The following is a 12167-nucleotide window of genomic DNA, read 5'->3' as shown; positions in this document are numbered from 1 at the left end:
GTGAAAGGTGACTCCCTTGCTCAAAGGATGTAGGAGGAGGTGAGGATGTTAGCTCTGCAGGCACAGATATTCTGAGCTCACCTTGTTTGATTAGATCTTATTTACCAATAAGATAACCTGCTTGTTACCACCAGCAGGTTCTTGTTGCTATACATTCAGAAGCCCGGTAGATTGGGTGGTAGTTTACCCATTAGATGCATTTTTAGGATATTCCTAACGTGTGGCTGATACTCTCAGAGTCACTGGATACATGTTTCCAGGATGAGGTGGATTTTGAGCCGGGCTGGAAGGGACCTGAGGAATAGAATGCCAGAATGGTTATTTTGGTATCCAGTACGGGGAGCCTTTCTCAGCCAGCCCCAGTCTTGTGATCGGAAACTCTCTGCCCATACAGGGCCTCATCTTACAATTGGGTTGTAAAACCAAGGGCTGTATAACTTTGTGGATTATGTATGTGGTAGCTTCTGGGGCTATGTCCTGGCCCTTGTCCAGAGTAGGTAATTCCATCCTGCTGAGCTCCAGTTGACCAAATTGCAAGAGCCTGGACACAGAGTTCTTCCCTTTGCAGTAAATGAATAAAAACATGAGAGCATTTAGAACAGTGCCTGTATTTACTAAAATGGATGGATCAGGGACGCCTGGGTGGCTCAGTTGGTTAAGTGTCTGCCTTCGGATCAGATCATGATTCCAGAGTCTTGGAATCAAGCCCCTCATCGTTCTCCCTGCTCAGCAGAGTCTGCTTTTCCCTCTGCCCCTCACCCTGCTCGTGCTCTCTCTCTGTCTCTCTCTCTCACATACACACACTCTCTCTCTCTTTCTCAAATAAATAAAAATCTTTAAAAAAAAATGGATGGATCAGTTAATGCTAGCTAATATTGCATTCCCTAACCAAGGACTAGTGATTCTTAGCTTTAGAGGTAACTTGAAGGGGTTGTCTGCAAGACTATACTACCTGTCTTTAAGGCACTTCACCCCTCGTGGAAGTTTAGCTAGCTGGAAATTTTTCCATATGTTGTGTCAGAATCTTCTTTGGAGCTTCTACAGAATGGGTCTACACGCTCCCCATGTGACAACTCTTAGAGGTTGTTCAATGTCTAGGGACACTAAGCTTGGCAATTAATGATTCAGAAAGATCTTACCAGCTTGGAGTCATGGCTTAAGGGTAAAAATAATGGAATTTAATAGGAATAAATATAAACTCATGTTTTTAGCTCCTAAGCCAGTTGCATAAGAGAGGAATTTCGGGAACAACGCTTGGGAGCTTGGAGGTTTTATGGATCATAGGTCCCCCTCTCAGTGTCATTTATGGAGGGTGTGGACAAACTGGGATGCATTTATGAGGGCTGGGCAGAGGGACGATGTGAATTATGTCTAGTCTGGATCACAATCAGGAGCCTGGGGGCTGTTCCTGTCATGCCTAAATGGGTGTTGGGGGCGGGGGAGTGGATTTGCTCCCACAAGGGATGGCTAGACCTCCAAGGGGTGGATAGATGGAAGTTAACCAGGACATGGGTTTTAGCCTCCTAGATAGAAGGATTTCAGCATGCCAGTACAAAGGAAGTGGTATTGGGGAGGTGGTGGGTTCCTTGCCATTGGTGATGTTCACGTGTAGACTGTATGACCAGATGAAGGAAGAGGAAGAAGGCCTGTCAAGCATAGGCTCAGGGGTGCTGGTGTGCTTTGGTCTGGAGACTGAGGCTCTTACTTATACGGTGGTGTTCTTCTTAGGCAAATAGAGATCCCCTCATCCCTCAGCTGGCCCTCACTGTCCTGGATTCTGTACCTCTACTGTTGTGGTTGCATGCTGGGCACATCCACTGCTCATGCTAAAATGTGGCTCCCTGCAGTGAGTTCATACTGCTATGAGTGGCTCAGAGCTCAGGGACAGGCCTGGGCTTTTGTGTGTGCCATTTGTTTTGTTTTGTTCTGTTTTTGGGTCAGGTAGAGAGGGAGAAGGTGGATTAGCCACTACCTCAAAGCGTTTGCTCATCTTCTCATACTTTTTCCAATAAACTGCTTTGGAGGTGGAACAGACTTTAGGGCAGAATGGTACAGTTCAGCTTGAATTTTTGTGAGCCTCCTAAATCCCCACCAAAAAAAAAAATGTAATAATTCGAGAATTCAAAAGACCCACACTGGAGGCATCGTGGAGTTCATCTGCAGGTCAATCACGAAACCTTTTCTTGTGGCATAATTGATACCTCTCAACATTGGGTAGTTTGTAGAGTCCTGTGTTAATGTACATGTGTTGGTAAGAAGTAGTAAATATTTTGCTGACAAGTTCTTTGAATGATGGATCTATGGCAGCATTTAAAAGCAGACAACCTGAGGGTTTCTTTTATCCAGGTGCTGCTAGATCCCAAAAGCTGTCAGGGTACGAAGCCAAAAGCACCCACTAGTTACACCATTAATTGTGTAATGTTCATAGGCCCCTGAGTGTCTGCACCTGGGATCTGTTGATAAACGCAGCTGGGGGAGGGCAGGTGGAAGGGTGGCAGTTGGGAGAGAGAGTGAGAGAAGACAGGTTGCTTGCTCTCAGGTGACTGCTTCCCCACTCAAGCCTGGGGCCTCCCCTCTTCGATCCATCCCCAGGAGCATTCCTTCTCCCTTTTTGGGGAAGCCTTTGAATTAATGATCTGATGCTTTTTCAACAAAGGAATATTGATATGTTAGTGTGCAGACAGCAGGGGGTACTGGATTAGATCATTTTCACATTGGTGTTTGTGCCAGTTTGACATTTGTTTGGAAAGCTTATCCCATTATGACCATAGGTTACATGCATAATTTAAGGGGAATAAATCTTTGAGAAAAGTTTCTTTTGGTTCTGTAATCTTCAGTGCTACAGAAAAATAAATGAAAGACTCCCTATGGTTTTCATGTGATCAGAAATTCCAAGTAGGCTCCCGGACGAAGTGCCCCATGTAGGTGTAAAACATTTCTGCAAATGCGCTGGCCCCTTGTAGTCGGTGCGGGGAAGGCAGGAGTGGGGACAACTTGGTCCCTGCTTCAAGGTTACAGTCTAGAAGCAGAGAGTGGCAAAATGACCTGAGTGTGTAGGGCAGAAGCCCCGCTGAAAAATGCTGTCCAGGAGCAGATACAGGGCCCCTGGTATTGCTGTTTTAGTGGAATGAGTATTTGTGATAACAAAATTATCTCCTCCTTCCTCCAACCTGCCACCATCTTGCATTTCTGTGATCTCAGTGACAAATACTGGGATGGTTTGACATTTTCGAGTTATTGTGCCAATTGCCACAGCAATTGTTTTACTTTATTTTCTTTGAAACAGCTTGTTTTGCTGTGGACATTTGATTATCCGTGAGCGAAGTGCTCCTGGTAGGTTGTAGGCATCTGGTCAGTGTTTTTGCCGGATTCACGGTGAACTTGCAACTCTAAGGGAGCCCCGTTCTCACATCTGTGAAGATTATCCAGTTTCTGCCTACCTGTATGCATGTTTAACGCAATATGTAAAGAACAAAAGCCACTTGGATCCCCAAATTCTGTATTCTCCACTAGGAGTTCTTCTCCAAGCAAAGCTGGTGCCTGAAGAATAGGTAATAGAACGAGGAAGAGCAGTATTGTTGGTCATTACCTTGTCCTTATACTATCTTTTCATTTCTCTCTTAGGTTTATTTTCTTGAAAAGGCTCCAGGCTTCGGCTTGGAAAATCCAACCGCCAAAATTGAGCCCAGCAGCTGGAGCGGCAGTGAGAGCCCTGCCGAAAACATGGAAAGAATGAGCGACTCTGCGGATAAGCCAATTGACAATGATGCAGAAGGGGTCTGGAGCCCCGACATTGAGCAGAGCTTTCAGGAAGCCTTGGCTATCTACCCACCATGCGGGAGGAGGAAAATCATCTTATCAGACGAAGGCAAGATGTATGGTAAGTGGTCTGGAATGCTCCTTTGAGATGCTACGATGTGCTTTTATGATAAGGGGTGATTGCAGTTAGCCCTCTACTGAGATCCATTCATTGTATTGGGTGGAATGATCTTTGTAGAGTTTTAGTTGGCCATCCAAGGGACTAAATCTTAACCAACCAGAAGAGTCCATAAAGGACCATTGGGAAATCATTCTCTGGGGTTTTCTTGTTCTTCTACACACTCAACAGCGTTAGAGAAAAGCTCTCAGGGTCCAGGTAGGGATTTAGTTGTAGTGGCATATGCGGACCCCCACGGATGGAATATGGTTCTTCAGAGCACGTGCCCAATCTCATGGAAGCCTGCCGCTCAGTAGCTCCTGGTAATTGACTGGTGCCACATGGAAATGGGGCCTCATGTTGACAAATCTCTTGATTCTCCCCTTCCCACCCCCTACCCCAGGAAGAGCTAGCAATATAGATGCTTATCACTCATTTTTAAAAGCCAGCACTTTGTTTTTTAAACACAGCCCTGTATCAGCCAGATGAGATAGGTGTGTAGCTTGATCAGACCTTCAAACCACCATTTTACTGCTTTGTTGCACATTGGCAGTTGAGTGGCCAGCCAGGGGGTTAACCCTCAGGCTCTCACCAGTCTCCCCTTCTACAAGGGGATGCCTAGCAGTGTATTTTAAAGGAAACTTCAGGAGTGCCCAAGAAGACAAGACTGGTCAACTGAATGGCTTGGGATGCCAAAGGCAGCAGCACGTAGCCGTCGCCAGTCTGGGGCTTGTGTACTAGGTTCGAATATTCCTTATTCCTTCCATAAATGCTTCCAGCTGTAGACCTGTACTTTTTTGGCTGCTTACCTTTTGGGAAGCAGATGGCAGGTGGTGGCTTGTACATTCTGCTTGTCTAATTGGGCACGTTGAGTTGACAGAGTTTGCACTGTAGCTGAGTCTAAAGAGATGCAAACAAATAACCGAAACTCAAAGAGAACTGGCTCAGCAACCTTCCTGGGGTTGTTAACTTATCATGGAAGTGATTTATTTCCAAATAATTTGAAAGCTTTTCCATAATAGGGTGTTGTACCTTTAATACCGTGCCTCCTCTATCAGGGGCCGCAGGAGACTGCCGCTCAAACTGGCGCACGCAGCTAAGGAGAAAGCAGATGGTGGTGCAGCTGCTACCAGCTGTGGTCCCCGCCCTCCCCTTCCCCAGCCTGGATGATGTAATGGAAACAAGGGAAATGTTGCTTTCTGCAGCATCAGAGTCTCTCGCCTGTCAGTGCCACACACACACGGGGGAGAGAGAGCCCAAGCCTTCATTTGTTTTATGCTCCCATGTGATCCTTCGTAGCCAGAGAAGCTTCTTCGTGTCCATTCGTGAAATGGACTCAGGGTGAACCATGTCAGCTGCTGTGGGCAGAAAGTTTCAGAGCCTCTGATCGTGTGTGTGTGTGTGTGTGTGTGTGTGTGTGTGTGTGTGTGTCTGTCTGTCTGTCTGTCTGTCTGTCTGTCTTTGCTGAGCTACCCTTCCCCAGCCTGGTTATTGGCCTGCAAGGTCTTACCTTTGTGTCTAAAGATGCAACCCCCCCTGCCCGCCGCCCCATTTTAAAGGCAGAACAAAGTACTTTAATCTTTGAGCCTTCTTCGAAGCTGATTTCACTTCTACCTGTGAAGGTGGCTTCAGGCTGCTCTATCTTGTATAACTCCCATTTGTTTGCCCAGAAATTGTAATCTAAAATATCGGCCTGGTGTCGGACATTCTGGTCGGGGGTGACTCCCACCCTTCATTTCTCATCCTGGCACTTCCACTTTAGGAGTGAGGTTACATGCTGAGAGCGTGATTCAAAGCAAAAGTTAATTTTGTCAACTCCAGTGTTGTTGTCTTCTCTGTTGATTTTACTTTTTAGGTAGCAGCCATGGTAGGCTTTGCCCGTCTGCCTGTAACACCATCATAGAAATAATTTTTTGTGGAAATAAGTGTGGAAGAGCTCTTGGTCACTGGGTGTCAGAGGCACGGGGCTAAATATGGAAGAATCACTGAGAAGCTCGGGATTTGAGTCCTTTACCCCCAGTGGACAGTCTTATCCCTTGGCCTGTGTCTCCGTTTTCTCCCCTGAAGAAAAAGAGAGTCAAGTACTTGATGTCTTTGGGTCCTCGGGACCTGTGCATTTTGTGATGCTGTGATTTTGTGACTTGTACCCCAGCAAGAGTGAGGAGTATGTTGACAGACACAGTGCTCGTTGTGGGAGCATATCTTTAATACCCACGACAATCAGATTCCCAGTGCTTCCTGAGAGCTCTTGTTCTTAATATACGAATTCTTTTTTCCCTTAAATCAGCATTCCATTGACTTACTGTGTTAATGACCAACCTGATTGAAAATGGGGTGGTCTTTTGAGCAAGTAGCATTAGGAATTACAGCTGCATGGCCATGTGTCCAGATTGGGGGGGGGGGGGTTGGTGTGCAGGAAATGCATTTGCTTCAGGGCCCTCGAAGCTGTGCCATCTCCAAGCAGCTGCCTTGGGGAGAGAACACTGTCCGCAACCCTATCTCATTGGCCACCATGGAGGAGTTGTGCTGCTTTTGCTAATTTGAAAGGGAAACATGGTGGTTAGCAGGGATTTGGGAGCTGAAGACTAGGCCCTTAGGAGAACTGCCCCAGATGCCCACGAGCTGCCAATGACCTGCCTGTGACTTTGGGGGGGCGGGAATTTGCCTTGGGAGCCTCCATGGGGAAGCCCCCACCACCTGGGAACTGAGTCAGTGAGCAGTGTGGGGTGAGAGCCTACTGTTCCCTGGCTTCTGGCCTGCTCCCCATCTTACCTTCCACGAACCAGCACCCAAACCAGACCAGGAGTTGAAGTTTCCTAAGGTCCTGTGAGCGTACTTTTTCTTTTCAGCATTTTGAAAGTGAAAACCTGGAAAGCATTTTAGATTCCATAGAGTAAAATCAAAATAATTTAATGCCTTTTAGTGAAATACCAAGTGTTTTTGACGTGACGGGGCAGTTTTCCGATATTTCTGAGCATTTGTAGAGTGCATTGTGATGTCACGAATCCTGAGCCAGTTGAGAAGCAAGGTCAAGTGCAACACTGATTTATTTTGGTAATGACATTTCCTCCGTGGTTGGCAGTAGGGCAAATGCAGTCTTACAATGGGGAAAAATGGAAAGCTCTCTCTTTATGAGGAGGTTTGGGCCATTAGAAGAGATGGCTTAATTCTGTCTTTGCTGCTTGGGTGCATGGGGACACCGAGACTTGATGTGGTTGGCCTCCATGTGGACAGACTGCTTCTGCCCCGGGACCTTCTGTGTGGGCAGCTGTCCTTAGGGATAGTTAGGAGAGTGGGACCTCTCAGTGCCTGAGGGCGCACACGCTCACGCTCTTTCTTTCACTCTCTGCTTTCCTTTCCTTTTTCCTACTTTTACATAGCTGTATGTCTATTTTTCTGGTAGATAGTTGGAGAGGAGATAGCAAGAGGACAGGAGAGGAGAGAAGTTTTTGATCAGCAAACTTGCCTGAGATTGAATTTCACAGGAACAGGCCATTAGTTTAAAACAAAGCCGTGAACCACGGGGATACCTGGATGCCTTTTTGTTTTGCCGCTGAAAACTCTGGCCTACCATTGTGGTCTAGTATCTCCCATAATCACACCGGGGTAGGGATAGGAGCAAACATTCCTTGACTGATGGCTTTAAGGCAGATAAATGTAGCCCTTAAAATTTTGGACTTTGGAATCACAAGGAGGCTTGGCCCTGCCACTTCTAGATACCAGACTTTGGGCAAGTTGCTTTTCCTCTTTGTGCCTTTATTTTCCACAACCACAAAAGGGATTTAAGTAGATCCTACTTTGTGGGATGGTCGTAAGAGTTAAACAAATGAATTGTGCTCTGGGATTCCCCCTACCATGTTGGCACGGTGTCGGGCTTCAGGTGAAAGCTGAACTGAAAACGGAAAGTGCTCTTGCCCTGACCTGGGCTACAGGCTTTACATATGATTTCCATCTACTGCTCACAACAACACTGTGAGATGGGTATTCTAATCCCCGCCGTGTAGATGAGGATGCACATGAGGAGTAGAGCTGGAAGGGTTCAAATCCAGATCGGTCTGACCCCCGAAGCTGGGCTCTTTCCACATGTCTTCCTTCCTTCCTTGGTGGAGGTCATTGTATGTTAATGACGAATCAATATTGAGCACCACCTGTATTCCAGCCTGGGGCTCGGGGCTGTTGGGGATACACCCGTGAGCCAGGCAGACATGGTCCCTGCCCTCATGGAGCCGTGACAAGCGCCTTTGCAGGAAACTCTGACCTCGGGTCAGGGCCATGTGCCAGAGCTTTCTGGGAAGTCTGAGGGCCCTTTGAAGATGGTCACCTTCCACTTAGCCTTTTGAAGCTTGTTCTTGGCTACCAGCGTCCAGGGCACCTGGCCCAATGCTGGCAGGAAGAAAGCTTCTCAAATAACGCGGCAGGGAGGATCCTAGATCACAAGGCTGGCCCTGCTGGTGGCCAGGAAGCTGTCTGGAAGATTCTGGTACCCTGAGATCCTACAGGCGGCCTGACCAGAGCAATTGCTGGGCAATGGTTTTCTCCTTTTATGAGCAAATGTCTTCAAGGTCCTTGTCTGGGGACAGCTCCAGGGATGGCCCCTTTCTTTCTGTGATGCCAGGCCTACTGGTTAGCCCTGGAGAGAAGAACTGTGAGGACTGGATAAATTTGGGGGGGAGGTGGGTTGAGAAGGAAGACATCTCTGGGCCAGTCCTCTCCAGTTGCCGACCTGAGCCCTGTCAGCTGGGGGAGCACTGGACTTGGAATGGCCCCCTGCCTACTTCTTAGAAGCACTGACAGAAGAGGGAAGCAGACCACTGTGGTGAGGTGGTGGTGGGGGACGTCAGCATGGGTGCACGTAAGCAGGCACAAGTGAGCATTGCTTAGGCAGGCAGAGACTGAGATCTGTGGTCCCCAGGCTCCTCCTGGCTTAGAGAACTGCTTGGGAAAATGAGGAGCATCCCTTTTCAAGACCAGGAAGGTGGCCTATGTCTGGAGGCCCCAGAGGCCCTGATGTGGAAATGGCTATAAAATCCAAGCCCTATGGAATCTCCAGGCCACTTGGAAAAGTGATGCGTGGGGCCTGAGGTTAACTTGTTTTTCTGCATCTGGACATCATGTGGCATCTTTGATTTCCTCTTTCTGTCTGACCAGTGATTCAGGGTATTATTTCAAGTAAGTTGGCTGTGACGGTGAAGCACAAGGAACTGTGCCCTTAGAAGAGACTAGAAGCCCTATAAGGCAAGGATCCCACCCTGTCTGTCTTGTCGGACACAGAAGGTATCAGTAATGTTTGTTGAATACATGCATCTCAGAATAATAGGTCAAAACAAAGAAAGGCCTTTAAAACAAAGAAAGGTCGGTGAGTAATCCTGAGCCCAGAGGGCCTCTAGTGTTAGAGGCACTGGCTAGAAAAAAGGGAAAAAGCAGGGGAAAAAAGGAGAAAGATGTTTGCATATTTCATGGTCTTCTTAGATTGAGAAAGAAGCAGCCCTGGTTTTTGCTTCTTGTTGGCAGACTTTAGTTCAAGAGGTAGGAAGGATTTCTGCCCAGTAGGCACAGTAGTAGAATGAGGGTTAATTCTGGACTCCTCAGAACAAATGAGTGATGGGGGGTTTTGGAATAGTTTGGTTCCTGTGAGAATAGCAAAGCCAGCATCATCAGCATTTTGACCGGGGAGTTTAATGTGTGGGGGGGCATGCAAAGGTTTATGCACAAGGTATGAGCCCTTGTACAATCTGGGTAGAAAGTAGGATGGCTCAAGAATTGGTCATAAGAGAAAAAAAGGAAAAGAATGTTGAAGTATTACCAGGTTATGCTTTCTAACTGCTTTACCACGGCAGTGGATGAGCCCTGGGATTCAGGGAAGACATGGATTCAGAAGTCATTTATTGTGGGCCTGCACTGTGCTTTGTGAATGGGGACAGCAGATGTAAAATCTTTAACATAGCGGACCCACGTGACCAGTGACTGTGGGCTGTTTTGTTTTAGGATGTGTTGTCTTGTTTATTCCTCATGACAGCCCAGTGGTATAGGTCCTGCAAATATCCCCACTTTTTATAGCTGAGGAAGCTAAGGCCCAAGGTCAAGTTAATTGCTCAAGGTCACACAGTGAAAGAAGTGGTGGAGCTGACCGAATCTGAAACCAAGCCAGTTTATGCAATTACCTACAGTTGATCCTTGAACAACATGAGTTTGAACTGTGCAGATCTACTTCTATGCAGGTTTTTTTTTAGATAAATACAGTACAGTACTGTAAATGTATTTTCTCTTCCCTATGATTTAAAAAATAATTTACTTTAGCTTACTTTACTGGAAGACTGCAGTATGCAGTACATGTAATGTACAAATTATGTGTTCATTGACTGTTATTGGTAAGACTTCCCGTCAACATTAGGCTATTACTAGTAATTAAGTTTTTGGGAAGTCAAAAGTTATACTTGAATTTTTGACTCTGCAGGGGGTCGGCACCCCTAACCTCTGTGTTGTTCAGGGGTCAGCTGTACATACCGGTATGGAAGGAAGTCTCTTCTGCACTAGAGATATCCAGAGCTTAGTGGTAGGGCAATGGAAAGTGTGATCATTCATGACAGGGGAATGCACGGGTCTCTAGTTGAGAATGCAAGAGAATGAAAGAATCAGAGGTGGAGAGGCAGACTTCTCTGAGCTAACTTGGAATGGGAAAAGGCCACTTCTCGTTTGTTTTTTACTGACTTTGGACTCTAGACCCCTTTGAGAATCTGTAGAAAGTTGTGGCTCTTCTCCGCAGGAAGAGGCATGCTTGCGTGTAGTTGTAGGTTGCTGCGTACAACTCGAGGTGATGTCTGGAGCCTGGGTCTAGACTTGCTACCATGGGGAGAGAGAAGGAAAGGGCATTCAGGTCTAAGCGGACAGTGTGATAGAGGCACAGAGCCCTGGAAGGGTGCTCTGAGAAACGAGGGTGTATCCAGGAGGGTGACGGTGGGCCAGCCTGGAAACATGGGCCACCTCTGGATCATGGAGGACCTTGAATGTCACGCCATGGTGTCTGGTGCTCATTCTGAGGACAAAGGGAAGCCATTACGTTTTTCCCGGAGAGATGATGTGACTCAGCCTGTGTCTTACGAAGCCGGCTCTGCAGGCGTGTAGACAAGTTAGGTGACTATCACAGGAGCCCAGGGGGGAGAGGAAGAGGCCCGGACCAGGTACTGGCATGTTGGGCGGAGAAGTGTCAGACGTGGAACCAACAGGCCTGGCTGACCCGATGGGATTTGTGAAAGAGAAGGAGGGGTTGAGTGGTGTCAGGGTTCTGCTTCCGGGGGCCTGGAGGATGAAGTGTGGGCAGCGGAGACAGGAGAAGCAGGTTTGTAGAGAGGGGAAGAATGAAAGGTTGTGTTTTGTCATGTGCTTGAGGGTACTGGGTGGCCACCAAGGCTGTGTGGGGGCTCGCCAGCAGCGAAGTGGTACCCGGAGCTGTTGAGAGTGGTGGGGACGGCCTGGGGCGCAGGCTCGCTGTGGGTCACTGTGAAGCTGGCATGGATTTCAAATGAGGTGCCTATACAGTGGGAGAATGAAGAGATTGCCTTTGTATGAAAAAGCGAGACCCATCAATGGTTCCCCAGCCTGACCAGCAGCAGCAGAAGCACTTGAGAAGCTTAAAAAGAAAAGAAAACAAAAACTGACTCAGATGGATTGAATCAGAACCTCTGGGAGTACGGTCTGGGAATCTCTATTTTCTAAAGCTCCCCGGGTAATTTGAATGATCAGCCAGCTTGAGAGCCATAGGGCTAGGAGGCCACAGCCTGGGCCTGGGAGGACAGAGCACATTTTTAGAGTGAGTGAAAGAAAGAAGTGAGTAGCGAATGAGACTTAACATTTGAAACTGTCCTTTACAAGGTTTGGGTACAGGAAGTAAACTACATTATTCAGTTAATGTTTCCTCTCTACCAAGACGGAACATGACCATGGCCCAGTCTTTGGAGAGGTTTGGCCACACGCAGCAGTAGCTATGAGATGGTATCTTGAAGGACACAAATAGTTGAAGGAAGACTTCCCTTAGGACAGGGGAGAGACTGTCGGTTAGCAGGGGAGAAAAATTGATGAGGTGTGAGGATCTATCTGATGACACAAAACCCAGAAGTGGCTTTGAAGAGGGTAGAGCTTCTTTTACTTGGAGGCACATTGTAGGACCAGATGGGGAGTAAGGCCATGTGGGCTGAAATGGGTTGTGGGCTCTTGAAAAGTAGAGCAGGCTTAGTAGAGATGCTGGGTGGGGGGC

General features: G+C 47.4%; 1 protein-coding gene across 5 annotated transcripts in view; it reads left to right on the top strand.

The window, feature by feature from the left end:
- Nucleotides 1-12167, top strand: part of TEAD1 (TEA domain transcription factor 1) — a 228616-nt gene that overhangs the window by 55960 nt on the left and 160489 nt on the right. For 2 of the 5 annotated variants that reach the window (XM_028116833.2, XM_088018140.1), the window contains exon 1: nucleotides 3685-3880. In XM_028116833.2, coding sequence (XP_027972634.1) covers nucleotides 3724-3880 — 157 coding nt within the window. In that variant the 5' untranslated portion in view covers nucleotides 3685-3723. Of the gene's footprint in view, nucleotides 1-3624; nucleotides 3881-12167 lie in introns of those variants that run through there. The other 3 variants (XM_088018138.1, XM_088018137.1, XM_088018139.1) reach the window with 3 other exon arrangements.

The sequence above is a fragment of the Eumetopias jubatus genome, unplaced genomic scaffold (assembly GCF_037043125.1).
Source record: "Eumetopias jubatus isolate StellerSeaLion01/CBP00866 unplaced genomic scaffold, mEumJub1_p1.0 scaffold_13, whole genome shotgun sequence".
NCBI classification, from domain to species: domain Eukaryota; kingdom Metazoa; phylum Chordata; class Mammalia; order Carnivora; family Otariidae; genus Eumetopias; species Eumetopias jubatus.
The sequence above is the reverse complement of the archived record's forward strand: the minus strand, read 5'-3'. Positions and strand labels throughout refer to the sequence as shown.